We start from the raw sequence: 17,770 nt of genomic DNA, 5'->3' as shown, positions 1-17,770 counted from the left end.
TGTGGTCTTTGGGATATTGTTAATGAGTTAAACACCTTTATTTTCAATAATTTACTTTCAACTTACAATTTTCTAAATACAACAAATTTAGTTACATTTTCCAAAATTTGTTTATCATGCATGCATTTCGTAGTAATTCATCATTAAGATTCAAAATTCTAGTATTAAAGTCTACATAACGACGGGACTGTCCTAAAAACATAATTAGTTAAACAGTGAAAGCAGAAAGGTTATAGTCCGCGCGAAACTACTAGTCCGCTCTGAATATAGAAATGAGTCGCGTCGCCATAGCAAATTGTATGACTACACCTGCTCGCAACAACGTCAGAGCGGACTAGCAGTTTGGCGCGGACTATACAATTTTAAGGAATAAATAAATTTAGTAAAAAATATATACTTTTAGTTTTACATAAATGTTGAATATAAGAAATAGTTGTCTAATTCTATCAGAAAATTATTATCAAAAACAGGCCGATAAGAACTTATTATTACTACAATAACAGTCAAATGTTCATTGATCTATCGACCATAATGAGCAATATCATCCAATTCCTAATCTACAAAAAATATATCACATCTTAAATGCCGTAATATAAACTAGAAACCCTAAATAGTATTGCATGAAGATAAGTGAATATCGTAATAATCATGGAATATTTATTATCTGTAAGTAGTAACGGATTCAGGATTTTTCAGAGATCAGGGCAGCGGATTAAAAGAAGAATCTTTAAACTCGTGGATTAAAAACAATTGATTAAATTCAGGATAGGTAATGAGCTGCAAGTTACTCAGAATATAAAACAGAATCAAGTTTTAATTTAATATTTGTCACGACGCTTAAGTTTTGTGTGGACTTGAGTCCCTTAGCCCCCCTTCTGTACCCTTACCATGAGTTTTTACGTTTCGACAAATATGACTGTTTCGCTTCGATCACTAATAGTTCTTATTAGTGATCGAAGCTGTTTTGGTATTTGTTTACGTATTGGCCCATACTATTTCCAAGTTCTGACACAATCCGCTAGGGGCGCTGATTGGAAATAGTACGGGCAAATACGTAAACAAATACCAAAACAGTCATATTTGTCAAAACGTAAAAACTCCTGGTAAGGGTACTGAACCCGCTACTGACTATAACTATTGCTATAAAGATAAGATAAAAAATCAATAAGTATTCATATTTTAAGATAACTTCGCTTATTTAAATGCGCTAAACATAGATCGAATATTTAATGAAAAATTGCGTTTTGACTCCTATCGTCCACAGTAGTAGTGGTAGAGACGTCGGTAGAGTTGGCCACGAACAGGCGGCGGCAATGGCCAGGCTTGCACGAACGACTTTTGACCAATTTGTGACAAGATTTGCCGATCCCCGTGGTATTATTCTGGAAGAAAATTAACAACACATAATGTAACTATCTAAAGGTGGCAAGACAGACACAAACATACCGAGTCAATTTTTACATACAAATATTATTATGATAATCTAGATTATTCTGGTGAAATTAACTATGATAAAAGATATGGGAAAAAAAGAACAGAAATAAAACAATTAAAAACAATATGCTTTCTGTTCTCTACAAGAAACTGTCGTGATTTTTTTTTTCAAAATGTAGGCAATAGACTTATCTGTGTACTCTAGAAATACCGATTTTGCCAACAAAAACGTAAATAAATAAGCCGACCATGACCGTATTATAAAAATAAATAAAATACACAATAAACAATAAAAATATATCGCGACGAACCACCCCTAACTATAAGCCACACTTACGCCTGCAGCTCTACAGCTGATATCAGGGTCGGGAATAATCATGTGTCTTTGAGATCAACCATTCGCGTGAAACCTTTTTTGTAAATACACCTTTTTAGTAATTTTATAGAGCTTTTTATAAGTACTGAATTTTAAAGAAGAATTTACGATCTTACATGATCACATATTCTTGTCCTGAGACTGTCATGAGCTCAAATACCTACCTAAATCTACATTTTAATAATCTATTTAGAAAAACAATTTTGTAAATTTTTCTTTATTTAAGTAATCTTTACTTAAACTTTAAAACGCTAACTTAAATAATGTATAAAATATTCCACAAGGAACTTAAAATTAGTTTTATTAATCGCGCAATAATTTGTGAAGATCAAAATATATTAATACTATTAACTTTTTGATCACAGTGACTTGTACGTAATAATTACATATTACGTATGCTATTGTAATTTGCATGCCTCATTAGGTAAAATAAGAGGACTTGTATACATGAAATATGCCATCTAAATTGTACCTTATTTCTGCAAATAAATGTTACTATTATTATTATTATTATTATAAATAAATGGGTTGTAGACAATAAGCCTATACAACCGTAACTAAGACGTAACGCAAATACACATGTGTAAAATAATGACAAAGTCAATAACGGAACAACGAATATATAGTGAAAATGTAACTATTGTCACAGTATATTTATAAGCAATACGCTTCGATCACTAGTTCTTATTAGTGATCGAAGGCAATACGTAATTATGACGGTATTGAAGATAAAGTACCTAATATTATGTTAACTATTAATCATATAAATTTCTTTCAATATAATAGAAACGTTCAGGAAATCTATGCACGGAGTTCGCCTTTCGCCGACTCTATGTGATTAAATTTAGGAAAAATCCTCTAAAATTATATATAGAACACCAATGGAGTTGCTAATGTATTGCTGACTTTAAGGCATTCTATTAAATAAACTTTTGAGGAATCCTATAGATATTAAACCTTCTCAGTGAAGATTTATCTAATAGGGCTAACATAAAACCAAATGTATATCATTTGCATACTTACCACAATGAGTCGATAGTTGAGTTTGACCGCGTAGTCGCATTCGCCGAAGCAGTCGCTCCAACCCATCCACGGACCAGTCTCGCAGTTACCAATATCTGCAAATTGGACCACTTTTGAGATTGCAATAAACAGAAGCCTTTGTCTTCATCCTTTCATTTTTTTACTCGCAATTTTAAATATCTATAACTACCATGTCTGCGAAGCGAAGCAATCCGCATAGTTGTGGAAAACCTTCAGGAAACAAAGTTGCATATTATAACTTCACCATTAGAGCCCTATGCCTGAATCTTGACCTCAGACCAACAGCGGTATCCAAAATTTTCGTATTTCTGAAACTACGCATAGTTCTACCTCTTTCCAAACTTTATCAAAACCTACTTACACGTTATATTGTGAAGATAACAGAATTATAGGATTTACTATAAATCTTACTATATCTTCGTATTAGACATTTAACTCTACACATAGAAATTTATCAGACGATAATCGGAGTACAGTTCTCCTCAAAAGTTACTCTATGCTTTTTACCGTTTGCCTTACATAATACCGCTTGGGAAACAAGCTTGTATCGATCTATGCAAGCTACTGTACCCTTTGTGTATTGAAGTAGGCTACTGCGTCTTACAATGGCTACTATCTTGTAGATATGGAATATGGACACCACGTACAAAGATAATTGTTTCACAAACATCTACTGTTACACTAAAGCTACTTGAAGGGCGATTAAGGATTATGTGGCAATAATTGTCTATTGAAATTCTTTACGCAAACCACTCATCAATTAAATTTATGTCCGATTCAATATGGCCGCATATTGAACACCCCGTTGTGTGATATATACATTGGCAAGACATTATAAATAAGGGATTATCATATACCTACAGAAACGAAAGAACATATTAATTCTGCAATGGTTACAAATTCCACTAAAATTATAAAAATTGGGTCAAAATAAATCATACGGCCTATACACAAGGGGTTTACTAGTTGGCTTCGAAGAGGTCCATTATTTACCTTCAGACTCCATCATCATCATCATCAGATCAACACCAAATTATAGAACAATTAGAAGTAGGTTAAAATTGACTTCCAAGATTTTATTATATTGTTAGTCAGTTTCAAGTGAAGCTAATAAGCGTGTAATTAAAACATACGGTAAGAAACAAAATAAACAAATGATAATTATTAATTAATTTATGTAAACTTACCCTGTGAGTTGGGCGTGTCGTTCATAATAACTTCGTTGTCGGCACTCGAGGGCGTTGATTTTAATCTCTTCGTGCTTGTTTCCAAGTGCGTTGTTGTGGCTAAATCAAAATAATGAGTAATGTTTGAAATATTTATTTTGTATACGTCTCGATTACATTTATATTATGTTTAATTTATTTATTTATTTTGGTTTGAAAAGCCATAGATACTCTTAAAGTGTGCTTAAGTAATAGTACGCATAGGAAGGAATAGAGCAAGAAAATAGCTGAGTATTAAAGCTGTATTTTATGATTTTTTCTAACTTTTTTTGAAGTTACACTTATTTTTAGCACATAGAAAAACATATAAAATTATACAGATAACATTGATCAGGCTAGAAACAGTCGTTTTCTTAGTTAAAAAAATTATGCATGAGTGTGAGAATGCATCTTTTCTGGGGTCTTCTAGCTTAGTCCTCAGGGATAGCAGCGCATCTGCGACAGTCCTCTGGTAGCAATCTAATCTTAGTTGGGGTTGATTACATCCATGGGCGGCAGTACCCCTAACCATCATATGACTCGCATGCTCATCTGCTATATCATAAAAAAATCAGAAACATACAAATGGCTTTTGTTTCAATACATGGTCCGAGGTAGACTGCAAGCGTTACAAAAACAAAAACATACAAGTGGTGATCGTATTGTTTCGATAGACGGACAGCACGTTTGTGTGCCACTACTATATCATAAAACAAACAAAAAGACACATACAAGTGGTGATCGTATCGTTTCGATAGACGGACAGCACGTTTGTTTGCTACTACTACAAAAGAAACATTAAGAAACATACAAGCGGTGGTAGTATCGTTCCGGTGTATACACGCGCGTGTACAGGCGTCCCGCGAGCGGAAGTTGTTCCCGTTGCCGCCGCAGCCGGTGTAACCGAAGGGCTCGCAGTGGCCGCGCGCCGCGTCGTAGAACCAGCGCTCGCGGTACCCCCGGCACGGACCCACCACCATCGGCTCCTTGCACACCTCTGAACAGACCGCTAACTATGACCCCATGAACACCATAACGAAACACCTTGTGAAGTGGTGGTAGTTGTGTTGACATTCAAAAAGTGCTCTGTAAATAATCTATTTTGAATAAAAAAGTTTGATTTCGTGTCACAATGTTAGTTACCGTACTCCTCCGAAACGGCTTTATTAATTTTCACCAAGTTTTGATGCATATTCAGTAGGTCTGAGAATCGGCTACTATCTATTTTTCATACCACTAAGTGATAAGGGTTGTTCACCCTTAACATTTATTTATTTATATGGCAACAGGTTTGCCGGGTCAGCTAGTCTTTTTATAACATTGACGCGCGTAAAACTATCAGGGTATACCTCTTGTATAGTCCGCTAGTCCGCTCTGAATGTAGAAATGAATCGCGTCGCCATAGTAAATTGTATGATGACACCTCCTCGCAGCAACTTAAAAAGCGGACTAGGCGCGGACTTTAAATCGCAACATATGAACAATGGTTCAGTTGCATATACCTATTTTTTATAATATTGACGCGCGTAACATTGCTGTTATTAGGCAGAAGTAGAAATAGGGGTAGTGGAGTCAAGCTATATTCACGAGGGTTTGCCCAGATTGCCCGCTTAACATAATAAAATTTTGCCTTTCTCTTCAAAACCAATCAATCAGTACAATTGAACCTTTAAATTTTGAAAGATGCATTTTACATTTATAGCCCCACATAGTCGTCATAATAAAATTTTGGTCATATAAAATAAATCTCAAACCTTTCAAAAACATTTTACTTAACATCGCAACGAAATAAATATACGAGTATGCTTAGTATATTGATGTCGGTTTCAATTGATAACACTATCATTTTATAACCACTCATCAAAATAACATCATTGTTGTACACCTCGCCTACGCGGTTATCCGAAAAAGGTTATCAAACAGTATCTCAATCAACAATTGACTACTGCTCATGTTGATAGCAGTTTCCTCGCAAACATACCGTAAATCAACATTTTGATAAACTGTAAACGGATACTGATTGTTATGTTTAGGTGTTGCCATGAATCTCAAGGTCTCCCAAAGGTAAACCAAGGTAAAAAATAATATGCTACGACTTATTAACGCCTTGATAAGCATATATTTTCCCGCTGTGAATGTGGTGTCCATCACATTGCAATAATAATCACAATGATATGGTACCTTCCTATGCGGCAAGTTGTACGAGTACTTGTGCTTCGGGCGGCACTTTTCGGGGCGCAAATTTTACAAATACATTAATTTGAGGTCTTTTTTGCCGAGGAATTTGGGAAACATTGTGATGTTGCGTTATTTCAATGTACAGGTCTTCGTATGTCGTGTTCTATTTATAACCTACGTCCTTCTTTCTTACCATCTAACAATGCTTTCTACTGCGTCAGTGTGCACTGACACCTGTCCAGATGCTCCTACACCAAGCTCTCATTCGGCAGGTCTTTGTTAGTCCGGTTGTCGCTGGGTTTAGAATTTACCACCTGGAGAGTAAATACCTGACGAGACAGCTACGTCGCACTCTTCCTCGCCGACACACAGCGCTTTCTGCTGCGTCAGTGTGAACTGACACCTGTTCAGATGCTCCTGTACCAAGCTCTCATTGTGCAGGTGTTTGTTTATCATATTGTTCCTGTATTTACAAATTACCACCTGGAGAGACAGCTACGTCGCACTCTTCCTCACCGTCACACAGCGCATCCTGCTACGTCAGTGTGAACTGACACATGTCCAGGTGCTGCTGTGCCAAGCTCTTATTCTGCAGGTGTTTGTTTGTTGTGTTGCTCCTGTATTTACAAGTTACCAATTGGAGAATTAGTACCTGGAGAGACAGCTACGTCGCATTCTTCCTCGCCGTCACACAACGCCTCCTGCTGCGTCAGTGTGAACTGACACCTGTCCAGATGCTCCTGCACCAGGGTCTCGATGTGGGGGTCTTCATTCGTTGTATTCTCTGGTGGTAATTCCTGTATAACAATTTTATAGACTTTATTCTATGCCAAAATGTTGCTGAAAGTAGAATATAATCACGTTTCCACAATTTGTTTTGTATTTATTTATTATATAAGTATTGTTATATTACATATTTTCAACTAAATTTAATATCCAAATCCTAATTGCAATATTGCATTATGAATTATATTACACAGATTTAAAGATACACTGGATTAGATGCGGATGGACTAATATGAATGCAAAGGGTTACGACATCGTGCTGATAAAGATACGGCAGCCAAATCATGTTACCCTATCATAAATTATTCTGACATCTTAATCATGCTTAAATTTTCAGATGATAGTAACTGAGTCATTCGCCAATTTTATTATTATTAGGAGATTGCCTTTCCTTTCTCCATAAGCATAAACTGGGTATGTCAACGTAGTGCGTTCTTTACGTACCTGCACGTTATGAAACTACCTACTTTCGAGGTATACACGTAAAGGTCTATAGACGCGCCGAGCACGACGACCAGCCTCCCCATGTCATCGCCGCGGATTAGTCGGAGGTTGACCTGTATATGATGACGTGACAAGGCAGATAATAAACAACTATCGTAGCTCTGGAACTACGCGAAGTGCATCAAGCTCCTCCACGACGTCACCGCACTCGTCGGAGTTGACCTGCACGTGATGACGTCACACGGCGTGGACCGTGCTCCGCCCGGCCAGTCACCCCACACCGTCACCGGCGACCAGCCCCCACGCGCTGACGTCACAGGACCTACGATGTTCTGCAGCTCGGCGAACCGCTGGTTCCAGTCGCGCAGCAGCCGGCGCGTGAGGCGCGGCTGCAGACGCGAGTCGCGCGCCACGTACAGCCGCGCGCGCAGCCGCCGCCCGCGTCCACAGCGCGCCGAGCACGGCGACCAGCCGCCCCACGCCGTCACCGTACACTCCCCGCGCGGATTGTCCTATACAAAAAAAAACATCCCGTTCCTATCACATCTGGACACACTTTTTCTCTCTACTCTAGCCAAGACTGAGTACTTCACATATCTTTAAGAAATATTTACAATATAGCGTAACAGTCTTTCGCAACTCGTGAAGAGCCTCAAGTATATCTGAATTACGCAATCGGAGCTTCCTAACAATTTTGCATGTATATTAAATCCAAACCCTGGCTATGAGAGCACGGCCCCCGGGATAAATCACCCTGCCTTCTGGTGCATACCCTTTGCCAACGTGGCATGTGATTTGCCAAAATAGGGATAGAAAATGCTGTTAAGTGACCACTTCTCACTCTCCTTCTACTTATTCTACTTTCAAGCATTCCAAGATCAACCCATGTAAACCGACTCACGACGATAGTTTGTAAAAAACATTACAATAGGTATAGAAATTGCACATCGAAATAAGAAACAAATCATTTAAATAATTTGCATAAAACATTAGTATTCGGCACCTTCAAGAGCTTTAACCGTAAAATGAATTTACTCCAACATTATAACTATTTGGCACCTTTTTTTGATGATAAATAGTTGCAAGAATTTTTAAATTTCTCAGAACTGCATAATAAGAAATTAAATGACTATGAGGATACGATCTCAGAAAAAGGGATTAAATGATTATGATTGAACTTACAATGAAGAACCAGTCGAAATTTGTAGCATTTGCATACTCTCCAGGTGGTCTGCAACAAAAGCAAAACAGTTCTGAATTCACAAGCAGACGAGCGACCAAACGTTTTTAATTTATTATGTCCATCATTTTATAAGCGAAAGAACATTCATAATAAATTCTTTTTTGTTTAAATATTTGCATGGGAATTTTGCAGTTATGTTATTTTACTCTTTATTTGACTTCATGGTGTCGTTTCATACGCCGTAACAATATAAAAAAGTAAAGGGTTTTTTTTTCTTGAATATCGGCATTTCAGAGGAAGACATTTTTAAACATGCTAGGTTCTAGTGTTCTACTACTTTCGGGTATTTTTATTCTTACATAATTATATTTAAAATACAAATGAAGTGTGCCATAAATAATAATCACAACAATAGAATGCGGTGTTTTTGGTAATTTGTATTCATTTTAAATACAATGGATACTCGTGTGAGTGCTCGCATACGAATGCGTGTGCATTCATCAAGTGAGAAGGGAGAGAGAGTGAATAAATGTTCGTTTGCGCACATATGTAAGTGTATGTGACGTTTGTGACTGTGTGTGTGTGTGCGTGCGTGCGTGCGCGTGTGTGTGTGTGTGTGTGTGCGTGTTTGCGTGCGTGCGTGCGTGCGTGCGTTCGTGCGTGCGTGCGTGCGTGTGTATGTGTGTGTGTGTATATGTCAAAATGTCTCCATATTAACTTGAAGCAGGGCCCGGCGTCGCAGGGCTGCGCCTGGCTGAGCACGGTGCGCGCGCGGAAGCCGACGTGGCAGCGCTTGTGCGCGCGCGGCGCGAGGTACTGCCGCGTGCGCGCGCGCACCCCGCAGCCCTCGCACGGCGACCACTCCGACCACGGCGACACCGCGCACGGGCCCGACGACTCCGCCGCTTCCGGCTCGTATTGTGATATCACTCTACGAACACACAGGCACAAGCAGACTTCGTTTAGGTAAGAACAGACATCGCGCACGGGCCTGACGACTTTGCCGCCTTCGGCTCGTACTGCGATATCACTCTGTACATACGGGCAAGAACGGAACACGTTTGGGTAAGAAATACATGTATTACATGTTTCTATAAGAAACATATTTCTTACAGAAACGTGTCGAAATCATATAACAGAAAAATGATTTTCGCACTTCTACTAAACTGATATCTTATATTAGTAGTCATATTCTATATTATTTTGAAGACTTTGACGTTTCTGTAAAGAAGATTTTAGCAAATTAAATCGGTAATTTATTAGCAGAAATCCGAAATACATAAAAATTACCAACAGATATACAAGATTTAACCCGTATAGTACCCGTATAGTAACCCGTATAGACAGTATTTAACCCGATAAAGAAAACAAGAACCAACTAATCACACTTGCGGTACTTGATGGGCAACGTGCAGCCTTTAACTCACGTCGCGCTATAAAGGTCTCCAGCCGCCCCACACGTGCATTGCGCATGTATTGCTTCTACCGCTTGTCCCTACCACCACGCGCATTTCTTCTGCACCCACCTTACTATTTACACCCGGATAGAGAACACAAGCAACTCACTTGCAGTTCACCCTCGGGCCGCGACACTTGCGGTACTCGGTGTACGGCCTCCAGCCGCCCCACGCGTGCACCGTACATGTGCCGCTACTGACCCGCTTGTTCCGGCAACCTCACTAGGACACAAGCGACTCACTTGCAGTTCACCCTCGGGCCGCGACACTTGCGGTACTCGGTGCACGGCCTCCAGCCGCCCCACGCGTGCACCGTACATGTGCCGCTACTGACCCGCTTGTTCCGGCAACCTCACTAGGACACAAGCGACTCACTTGCAGTTCACCCTCGGGCCGCGACACTTGCGGTACTCGGTGTACGGCCTCCAGCCGCCCCACGCGTGCACCGTACATGTGCCGCTACTGACCCGCTTGTTCCGGCAACCTCACTAGAACACAAGCGACTCACTTGCAGTTCACCCTCGGGCCGCGACACTTGCGGTACTCGGTGTACGGCCTCCAGCCGCCCCACGCGTGCACCGTACATGTGCCGCTACTGACCCGCTTGTTCCGGCAACCTCACTAGAACACAAGCGACTCACTTGCAGTTCACCCTCGGGCCGCGACACTTGCGGTACTCGGTGAGCGGCGTGCGGCAGGCGTCCGCGTACGCGCGCGCCGGCCACACGTAGTCGCGCTGGCGGGACGCGTGGCCCGCGCCGCACGTCACGCTGCACGGCCCCCAGCCGCCCCACGCGTGCACCGCGCACGACCCGCCCGCCGCGCTCACCGCCGCCGCCGCGCGCGACGCAGCCTCCACGCCCACCTCGCTCACTGGTTCTACGCCTACGCAAACATATGCGACGATAGGGAGGTCATAGAACCCTCTGTGGTTCGACTCCAGCGGCACCACAGCCACACCTAGTTCTTCCTGATAACAGCAGTACTAAGCGCTACTAGGTTCTGGTTTGAAGGACGTGGTAAGGGAAACATAATTATTCTAAGCATTCCAGCTTAATCCTCAAGTGTAACGGCGCATCTGTGGCCCACCTCAGGTAGGAATGTAATCTTATCTAGGGTTGACCACAGATATCCATGGGTGGCAGTAGTCACTTGCCATCGGATAGACTCCATTCTAGAGCGCCACCGCTTAGAAAAACTTGCCCTTAGAAGAAAGTTTTGCTATTTAATGAATTAAATGGTTACTGTATTGGTAACCTCAGCATCGGAATCGGGCTTTTTCTTTGACTGGAGACTTTTGCCGTATTCTCCGCATTTGGGTATTAGAGATGTACCTTGAGATTCATGTGTATTAGCTTACAAGTGTCCTGCCTCAATTCAATTATTTAGTCGCCTCTTAAAACATGAACAAACGGCGGGAAAGAGCGCGGCGCTTTTCGGGAATGACACCTTTCTATTATCGTTTGCATTTTTGCATAGAAGAAATAGCGTCAAAGATAATATAATGCTCCTATAAGAAATTTTCACACTAGCACAATCCATACACAGAGATAATAGACAAATACTTACCACTACCCACTGGATCACAGCTCTTCTCATAGAGTCTCAATCTAGTGAGACGGAGCCGAGCGAAGGGTCGCATCTCGCCCGTCGGGCTGTAGAAGGGGGAGCGTTCGTCACGAGGCCACTCCGGACGTAACGCGCGGACCGGTGCGGGCGGGATCGTTGGGGAACGGCGTGCCTAAACCAAATTAAATCTTTCTTATGTGGAAAAAAATACTTCACGAAGTCAAAGAATGATCGATCTGGTTTATTATAATACTATTTAATTAAGACTTCATTAATTAGAATGGAACGCCATTTCCAACCGAGAATAATCAATCTTTGTAGTGCCTTGTAGAATTTACACCGCCGTGATAGATTTTCTGTACCAGCCTGACAGAATAAAGCTAAGTATTAAACGCCAAAAGAAAGAGACTATTAAACAGAACCTATTAATATAGGTTCTGTTTAATTTATTTATTTCAAATGTCAACTTTAATCAACTTCAAAGGAAATTACTAGGTAAGTAAGTGATGAAAACATGTCTTTGTACATTTTTTTTATTTATTTACTTAAATCACCACTAACCGTATACGTAATACCACTATCCGTCCCCGCATCATACGGATACAGGGGTAACGTGGACGACCTCCTCCAAGTACAGTTAGCGTTGCACAGCTCCAACGCGGATATACCAACGACCCAGTCGGGCGAGGGCGCTAGTTTCGACACCAGCGACACCAAGTGGTGTTTAGCGTCAACTCGGAACACCGCGAACGTACTGGGCACCCCGCCGCTGGCCACCTGCTGCCAGGTTATCCCACGCGCCTTGATTATTGTGCGGATGTGGTCGCTCTACAATCAAAACATAAAGATTAATAAGTAGTTTCTCATTATTTTCGTCTTCCAAAACTAAAATTAAAACAGCCACCCAATGTATGCATCTTTACTCTAGATGCTTCCGTACATGGTTTCAGAGGATCGTCTTAAGAATTTTTGGAGTCCCTGGGTACACAAGAATTTGGGGTCCCTTTGAAAAACAACCATTTAAGAAAAAATAATAAATCTTTCAATAAATAATAGTCGGCAAACCGTTTTGAGCTCGACTTAATAGTTAAATAAAAAATTAATACAAACCTCTGCCTTCAATTCCTTCTCGAGCGCAGTGGTAGCCCCATCATCAGCCAATCGTCTCAACCCTGTGCTAGCAATTCTTCCCTCTTGCCACACCCTGTATTGTGCGGTGTGTGACGCACCGATAATGTCCCCAAAGTGAGCCTGTGCGCTCTCTGGAGGAAAATCTCGTGGATGGGTGTTTTGGGACCAGTGGCCTTCGAATGTTACCTGTTAACAAATCGGTTACACAAATAACTCGATGCCTTGAGAAATACTGGTTTAAGGCAGAAATAGCTGTAGAGACGCAGCCATAGTCTAGTTTTACAAATATAATATTGATTTTTCTTATCTTGTGGACTTGAGAGAAACAATGTTGTTGCTCTGTATTTAAAGAAACGACATTAATGTTTCTTTTCCACAATTCTTTTCAAATTTCAAAAGTATTTACATCATAGACAATAAAATTATAAAGAAATTAAAAAAAAATTAAGAAACCAAACATTTTATTTACATCTCCCTTACGCACGCAAAACTCTAGAGCCACGGTCAACGCTTATCATATCACCTGGATACCATCACTTTACCAAACCTTACATAGCTTAAACCTAGGCTAACTGGCACTCTCGTGCCTGCGTATCTTATACCCTAATAACTCGTACCTTCATAGCTCGTGGATTAGCATCTCGTACCCTAGTATCTTGAATTCCCATACCTCGTACTACTCTTAGTATCTAGTAGAGTTCGCGGCAAACTGCTAGTCCGCTCCGAATATAGAAACGAGTCGCATCGCAGTAGCAAATTTTAGATATTAGCGGGACGAAGACAGCGCGGGAGCCCCCCGTCACCCGTCCGCTGCTCGCTCTCGCCAACGGGTATATAGCGCAGTAAGTGTCCCCGTACGTTACGAATATACTCCGTGCAATGCAAACTAAACCTGCGTGCAATAACTTCAGAGCGGACTAGAAGTTTGGAGCGTTTTATACCCTCATACCTCATACTTAGCCTCGTCGCAAGCGCAGCAGGGCTCGACGATGGGCGGTGGACGCGCCAGGCTGCCGGGCGCGACGGGCGCGGGGCACATCTTGCGAGCGAGCACGACCGAGCCGCCGCCCGACGCGTGCTCCGCGCGAGCGCACAAACGCACGCAAAACTCTAACGCCGCGGTCGGTGCGTTCCATATCACCTGGATACCGATTACCGACACTTAACTTACCCACGATGGAAAAATTATCAATGATCATGTTATCATCGTTAATAAGAAGCTTGGATATTAACGATATCACATTTTTATAACGTTACATTAAAATAATATGTGACTCATTTGACACTACAGTTTAAAAACAGATGCGAGTAGGTGAAGTGGGGACGACACCTTGGCGGCGCTCGAATTAACAGAGAGCGACATTCTGGTCGGAGACTTCAGCAAGAACAGTCGAATAACGGAGATACTTGTGTAGTTATAATACTTCTAATCACTAGTGTGAACTTACTTACGTATAGTTATTATATCGTTACTCTGTACCTTTTATGTGACTATAAGATTATACGCCTTCAAGACCTTCAAGATGACTATTATTTATTAATCACATGCAAAAAACAAGAATAGTGACTTGAAATTTAAATACCCCTGAGTCCAAGTAGCATAGAACTCATGATCTTCAAGGAGTTAAACAGATTTTTCTAAAATTTTAAAGTCACCTTCCAAACAACGAAAACTACATAAATAAAAACCGGTGCATACGTTGAAGTCATGTTTAGGAGAGTGATTCAAATTTTCTTTTAAAAAGTGCACATGATATTACAATGAAATGATGGGATTATATTGTAGCAGTAGTAAAATAGACAAAGAGATTTTTTTATATATGCTATAAAAGAGATATACCTGTACTTCAGTTTTAGGGTGTGATGTCGCATTATTCACAGCTGGTATGCAGACCTCGTGCGGTTTGGCCTGAGAATCATACGCTTGGAACGTCCCTAGAGACTGATTGTTTTCGCTGAGTTTCCTTTCTTCCACGCTGTCATTTAGCGGAACTTCCTGCACCACTTCCGCCCATATTGTGAAACCAACGAACGGCGTTGGCCCTTGACCACTGTCTACGCTTTGCAGCGAAACTACGACAAGAAAATTCCTTCCGGTAATATCTCGTGGAGTGCGGAATTAAATTTAAATATTTCAGCATACATCGCTTGTTATTAGATAAAATAGACTTATTAAACATGTGGAACATCTAGGGATGGTAGGTAGATATATTTTACATATTGGTTGATACATAACCGTACATACAGTAGTGAATTGTTTCATATTGCAAATAATATTTTAAACAAGACATTAATGGGCCGCGCAAATGATCCATCGTCCAAGGCGCGCCCCCTCCTAAATAAGATGCAGCCAAACCCTTACAAAAAGAATTCCACGACTTGATAATTATATAGTTAAGTAGAAACCTAAAAACCACGATTTTAAAACATGAAGTAATTCCACATAGATTATACCCGAGTTTATACAACATACCTGTATAGAGTTCCCCGGGCAGGAAGAGGTCGGGGTCCCCGGCGATGCCGAGGCGGTAGTTGGCGTCGGCGGGCTGCGCGTGCGGCGGCGCGCGCTCGCACGGCGCCGGGGACGCGCGCGCACTCGCCACCAGGCACGCGACAACCACGAGGAACATACTCGCTATTCCAATGTGTCCTTCCCAAAAAAATGAGAATAGTTTATTGTGAGAGAAATAAACTATTTTCATTTGTTTTTCATTTTCCTTGTGTCGCCCTAAACGTAAATTCTTTTATAATACAGGAGTAGCAGACGAGCATGCAGTCCATCTGATGTTAAGTGGCCACTGCCGCCCATATACATCTATTATCAACCCCGGATACAGAAGCTTTATTACCCCTGAGAACTAAACTTGAATGCCTCGGAAAACTGGGTCTCCCATACTAGACCGTTCGCCCTAACATGGCTGTTATTGGGGAGACGTAGGGGTAGTGGTGGTGCCGCTGGAGTCGAACCACAGAGATGTCTACCAACTTTGACAATTTAAATCGTAATAAATTCGTGATGAAATTAATATTTATTACCTTACACTTTTTCCCACGTTACAAAAAATCTGGGTGCTTTATTACAATCCGGATAGCGTCACAAAGTATATGTAAGTGTATCCTTTACTTCTTTAAGTTTTGAAATGACCAATTTAAGCATAAAATATGTACCTGAAATTATTGAAGCATTCCTATAGAAATGAGTAGGTACGATATAATAATACAGCTCCTCACAGTTGACAATAGCAATCGTCTTTCCGTGCTGCTTTAAAGTGCACTACTTATAGAGTACAAACATAGATGAAGCGATTGTTCTATTTAATATTTTAATATAAGTAAATCAAAATTCTCAGAATATTTTGACATAGAAATATATTTTAGACATCTTAAAACATTATATCAATAACAACAATCAAGTATATCCTTTTCTCACTATGCTATATTAGTAATATTTCCATACGAATTACGATTGTACTACCCATAATAACAATCCAATATATCCAATTCCCACTGTACATCATTAATATTTATAAAATTCCCATACGATTGTTCGGCGATCATGTTGCGTAGTTGGCATGCTATATGATATGATATGATTTTGCTGACAATTTAAAATTATTAATTATCATTCCCGTTACCCGTTTCAACATGATTATAGATACCTATTGATATATCTATCGATAGAGTGTCACATTTATATTATTATAAATAATATAAACAATTCTTTAATTGATAATGACGTTGACATAAAATATGAATTTCATAAATGCAATGGTGGTGCTACCGTAGCACGCACATTAAATACCTAACATTTACCTGACTGATTTTATCGAGTAACTGTTATAGTAAATGCAGCTTAAGATACGGTAATTCAATAATTTACCCCTATTTTCCATTGTTATTGCGAACAACACAGAAAATAAATTACCTGAATGAAAACAAGAGTAAAATAAAAAAATAATGAACGTACTCATAAATGTAACTAAAACAATAACTGGATTATACACATTTTTTGTCTACTATCAAAAATAAACAAAAAAGTAAGTCAACAGGCGCGACCGGCTTCACTGTAAGGGTTGATTTACCTTTGAGTTAACTATGTGAGCGCTTACACAAAGAAAGGTCACTGAATTATACTTGACATACTAAAGTTGAGTATCGTGCATCAATTATGGAACTAATACGATCCGTAATACAGATTTATATTATTTAATGTATAAATAATGAATTTCATTAATTAATTAATCTTTTAGTTAAATTATTTTCCCGTACCGTAATGCGGGATCCGCCCGCCCTACGCGCCCCGCGGGGTTAAACTGGGCTCACCGTAGAGGTGATACATTGTATAAAGATTTGCAACGCCGGTATTGGCGCATGTATTTGCTGAATATTATGAAACATGGCGATCGTTCAGCGTATTGCTGAACGAAATGTCTACAAAATCAAAACGTTAATTTTAAAACCTTAAAATAAATATTATTTTGATTGATATATAAAAACTTAAATTGAAAACATAACATATTAAATGTTCGCGCTCTTTATTAAACACAAAAAATATAAATATTACTAAAAAATATTCTTATTAACTATTAATCAAATATATATTATTCATTATAAAACACCGAAGAGCTTAGATGTTGTATAAATGGAATCATTACTGTCCCACTGTTGTGCACTAGTCTCCACTTAAAGTGAGTCAGCCTGACCCATAATACACTGCCACGTACGAACTGGTACACTTCACACGTCTTTGAGATTTGTTTAAAGAACTCTCAGAAGTACAGGTTTTTCACGATTTCCTTCACCATGGCATGAGATAATTAACTTCTAATAGCACATAAGTAAAAAAAACAGAAGTGCGTGGGATTTGAACCTCGAACCCTCCGATTAATAAATTGTTATACAAATAAAAATAGAAATATTTAAGTTATAATATATAGTATATATCTAATATCTATGATAATTA

General features: G+C 39.9%; 1 protein-coding gene across 1 annotated transcript; it reads right to left on the bottom strand.

Moving 5' to 3' along the window:
* Nucleotides 1–36: 36 nt before the first annotated feature.
* LOC140751521 (spondin-1) lies at nt 37–17,711 on the bottom strand. The gene is made up of 15 exons (XM_073085412.1): nt 16,890–17,711; nt 15,281–15,457; nt 14,648–14,880; nt 13,757–13,948; nt 12,787–12,993; nt 12,238–12,504; nt 11,677–11,848; nt 10,749–10,992; nt 9,369–9,581; nt 8,650–8,698; nt 7,794–7,979; nt 6,890–7,034; nt 4,042–4,140; nt 2,834–2,928; nt 37–1,382 (listed from the first exon to the last, which is right to left on the bottom strand). Exons 2-15 carry the CDS (start codon nt 15,435–15,437, stop codon nt 1,227–1,229), a joined length of 2,415 nt encoding a protein of 804 aa, XP_072941513.1. The 5' UTR covers nt 15,438–15,457; nt 16,890–17,711; the 3' UTR covers nt 37–1,226.
* Nucleotides 17,712–17,770: the final 59 nt, after the last annotated feature.

This window comes from Epargyreus clarus, unplaced genomic scaffold, assembly GCF_041222505.1.
Source record: "Epargyreus clarus isolate Ecla_fem2 unplaced genomic scaffold, WU_Ecla_fem_2.2 ptg000023l, whole genome shotgun sequence".
NCBI classification, from domain to species: domain Eukaryota; kingdom Metazoa; phylum Arthropoda; class Insecta; order Lepidoptera; family Hesperiidae; genus Epargyreus; species Epargyreus clarus.
The sequence above is the reverse complement of the archived record's forward strand: the minus strand, read 5'-3'. Positions and strand labels throughout refer to the sequence as shown.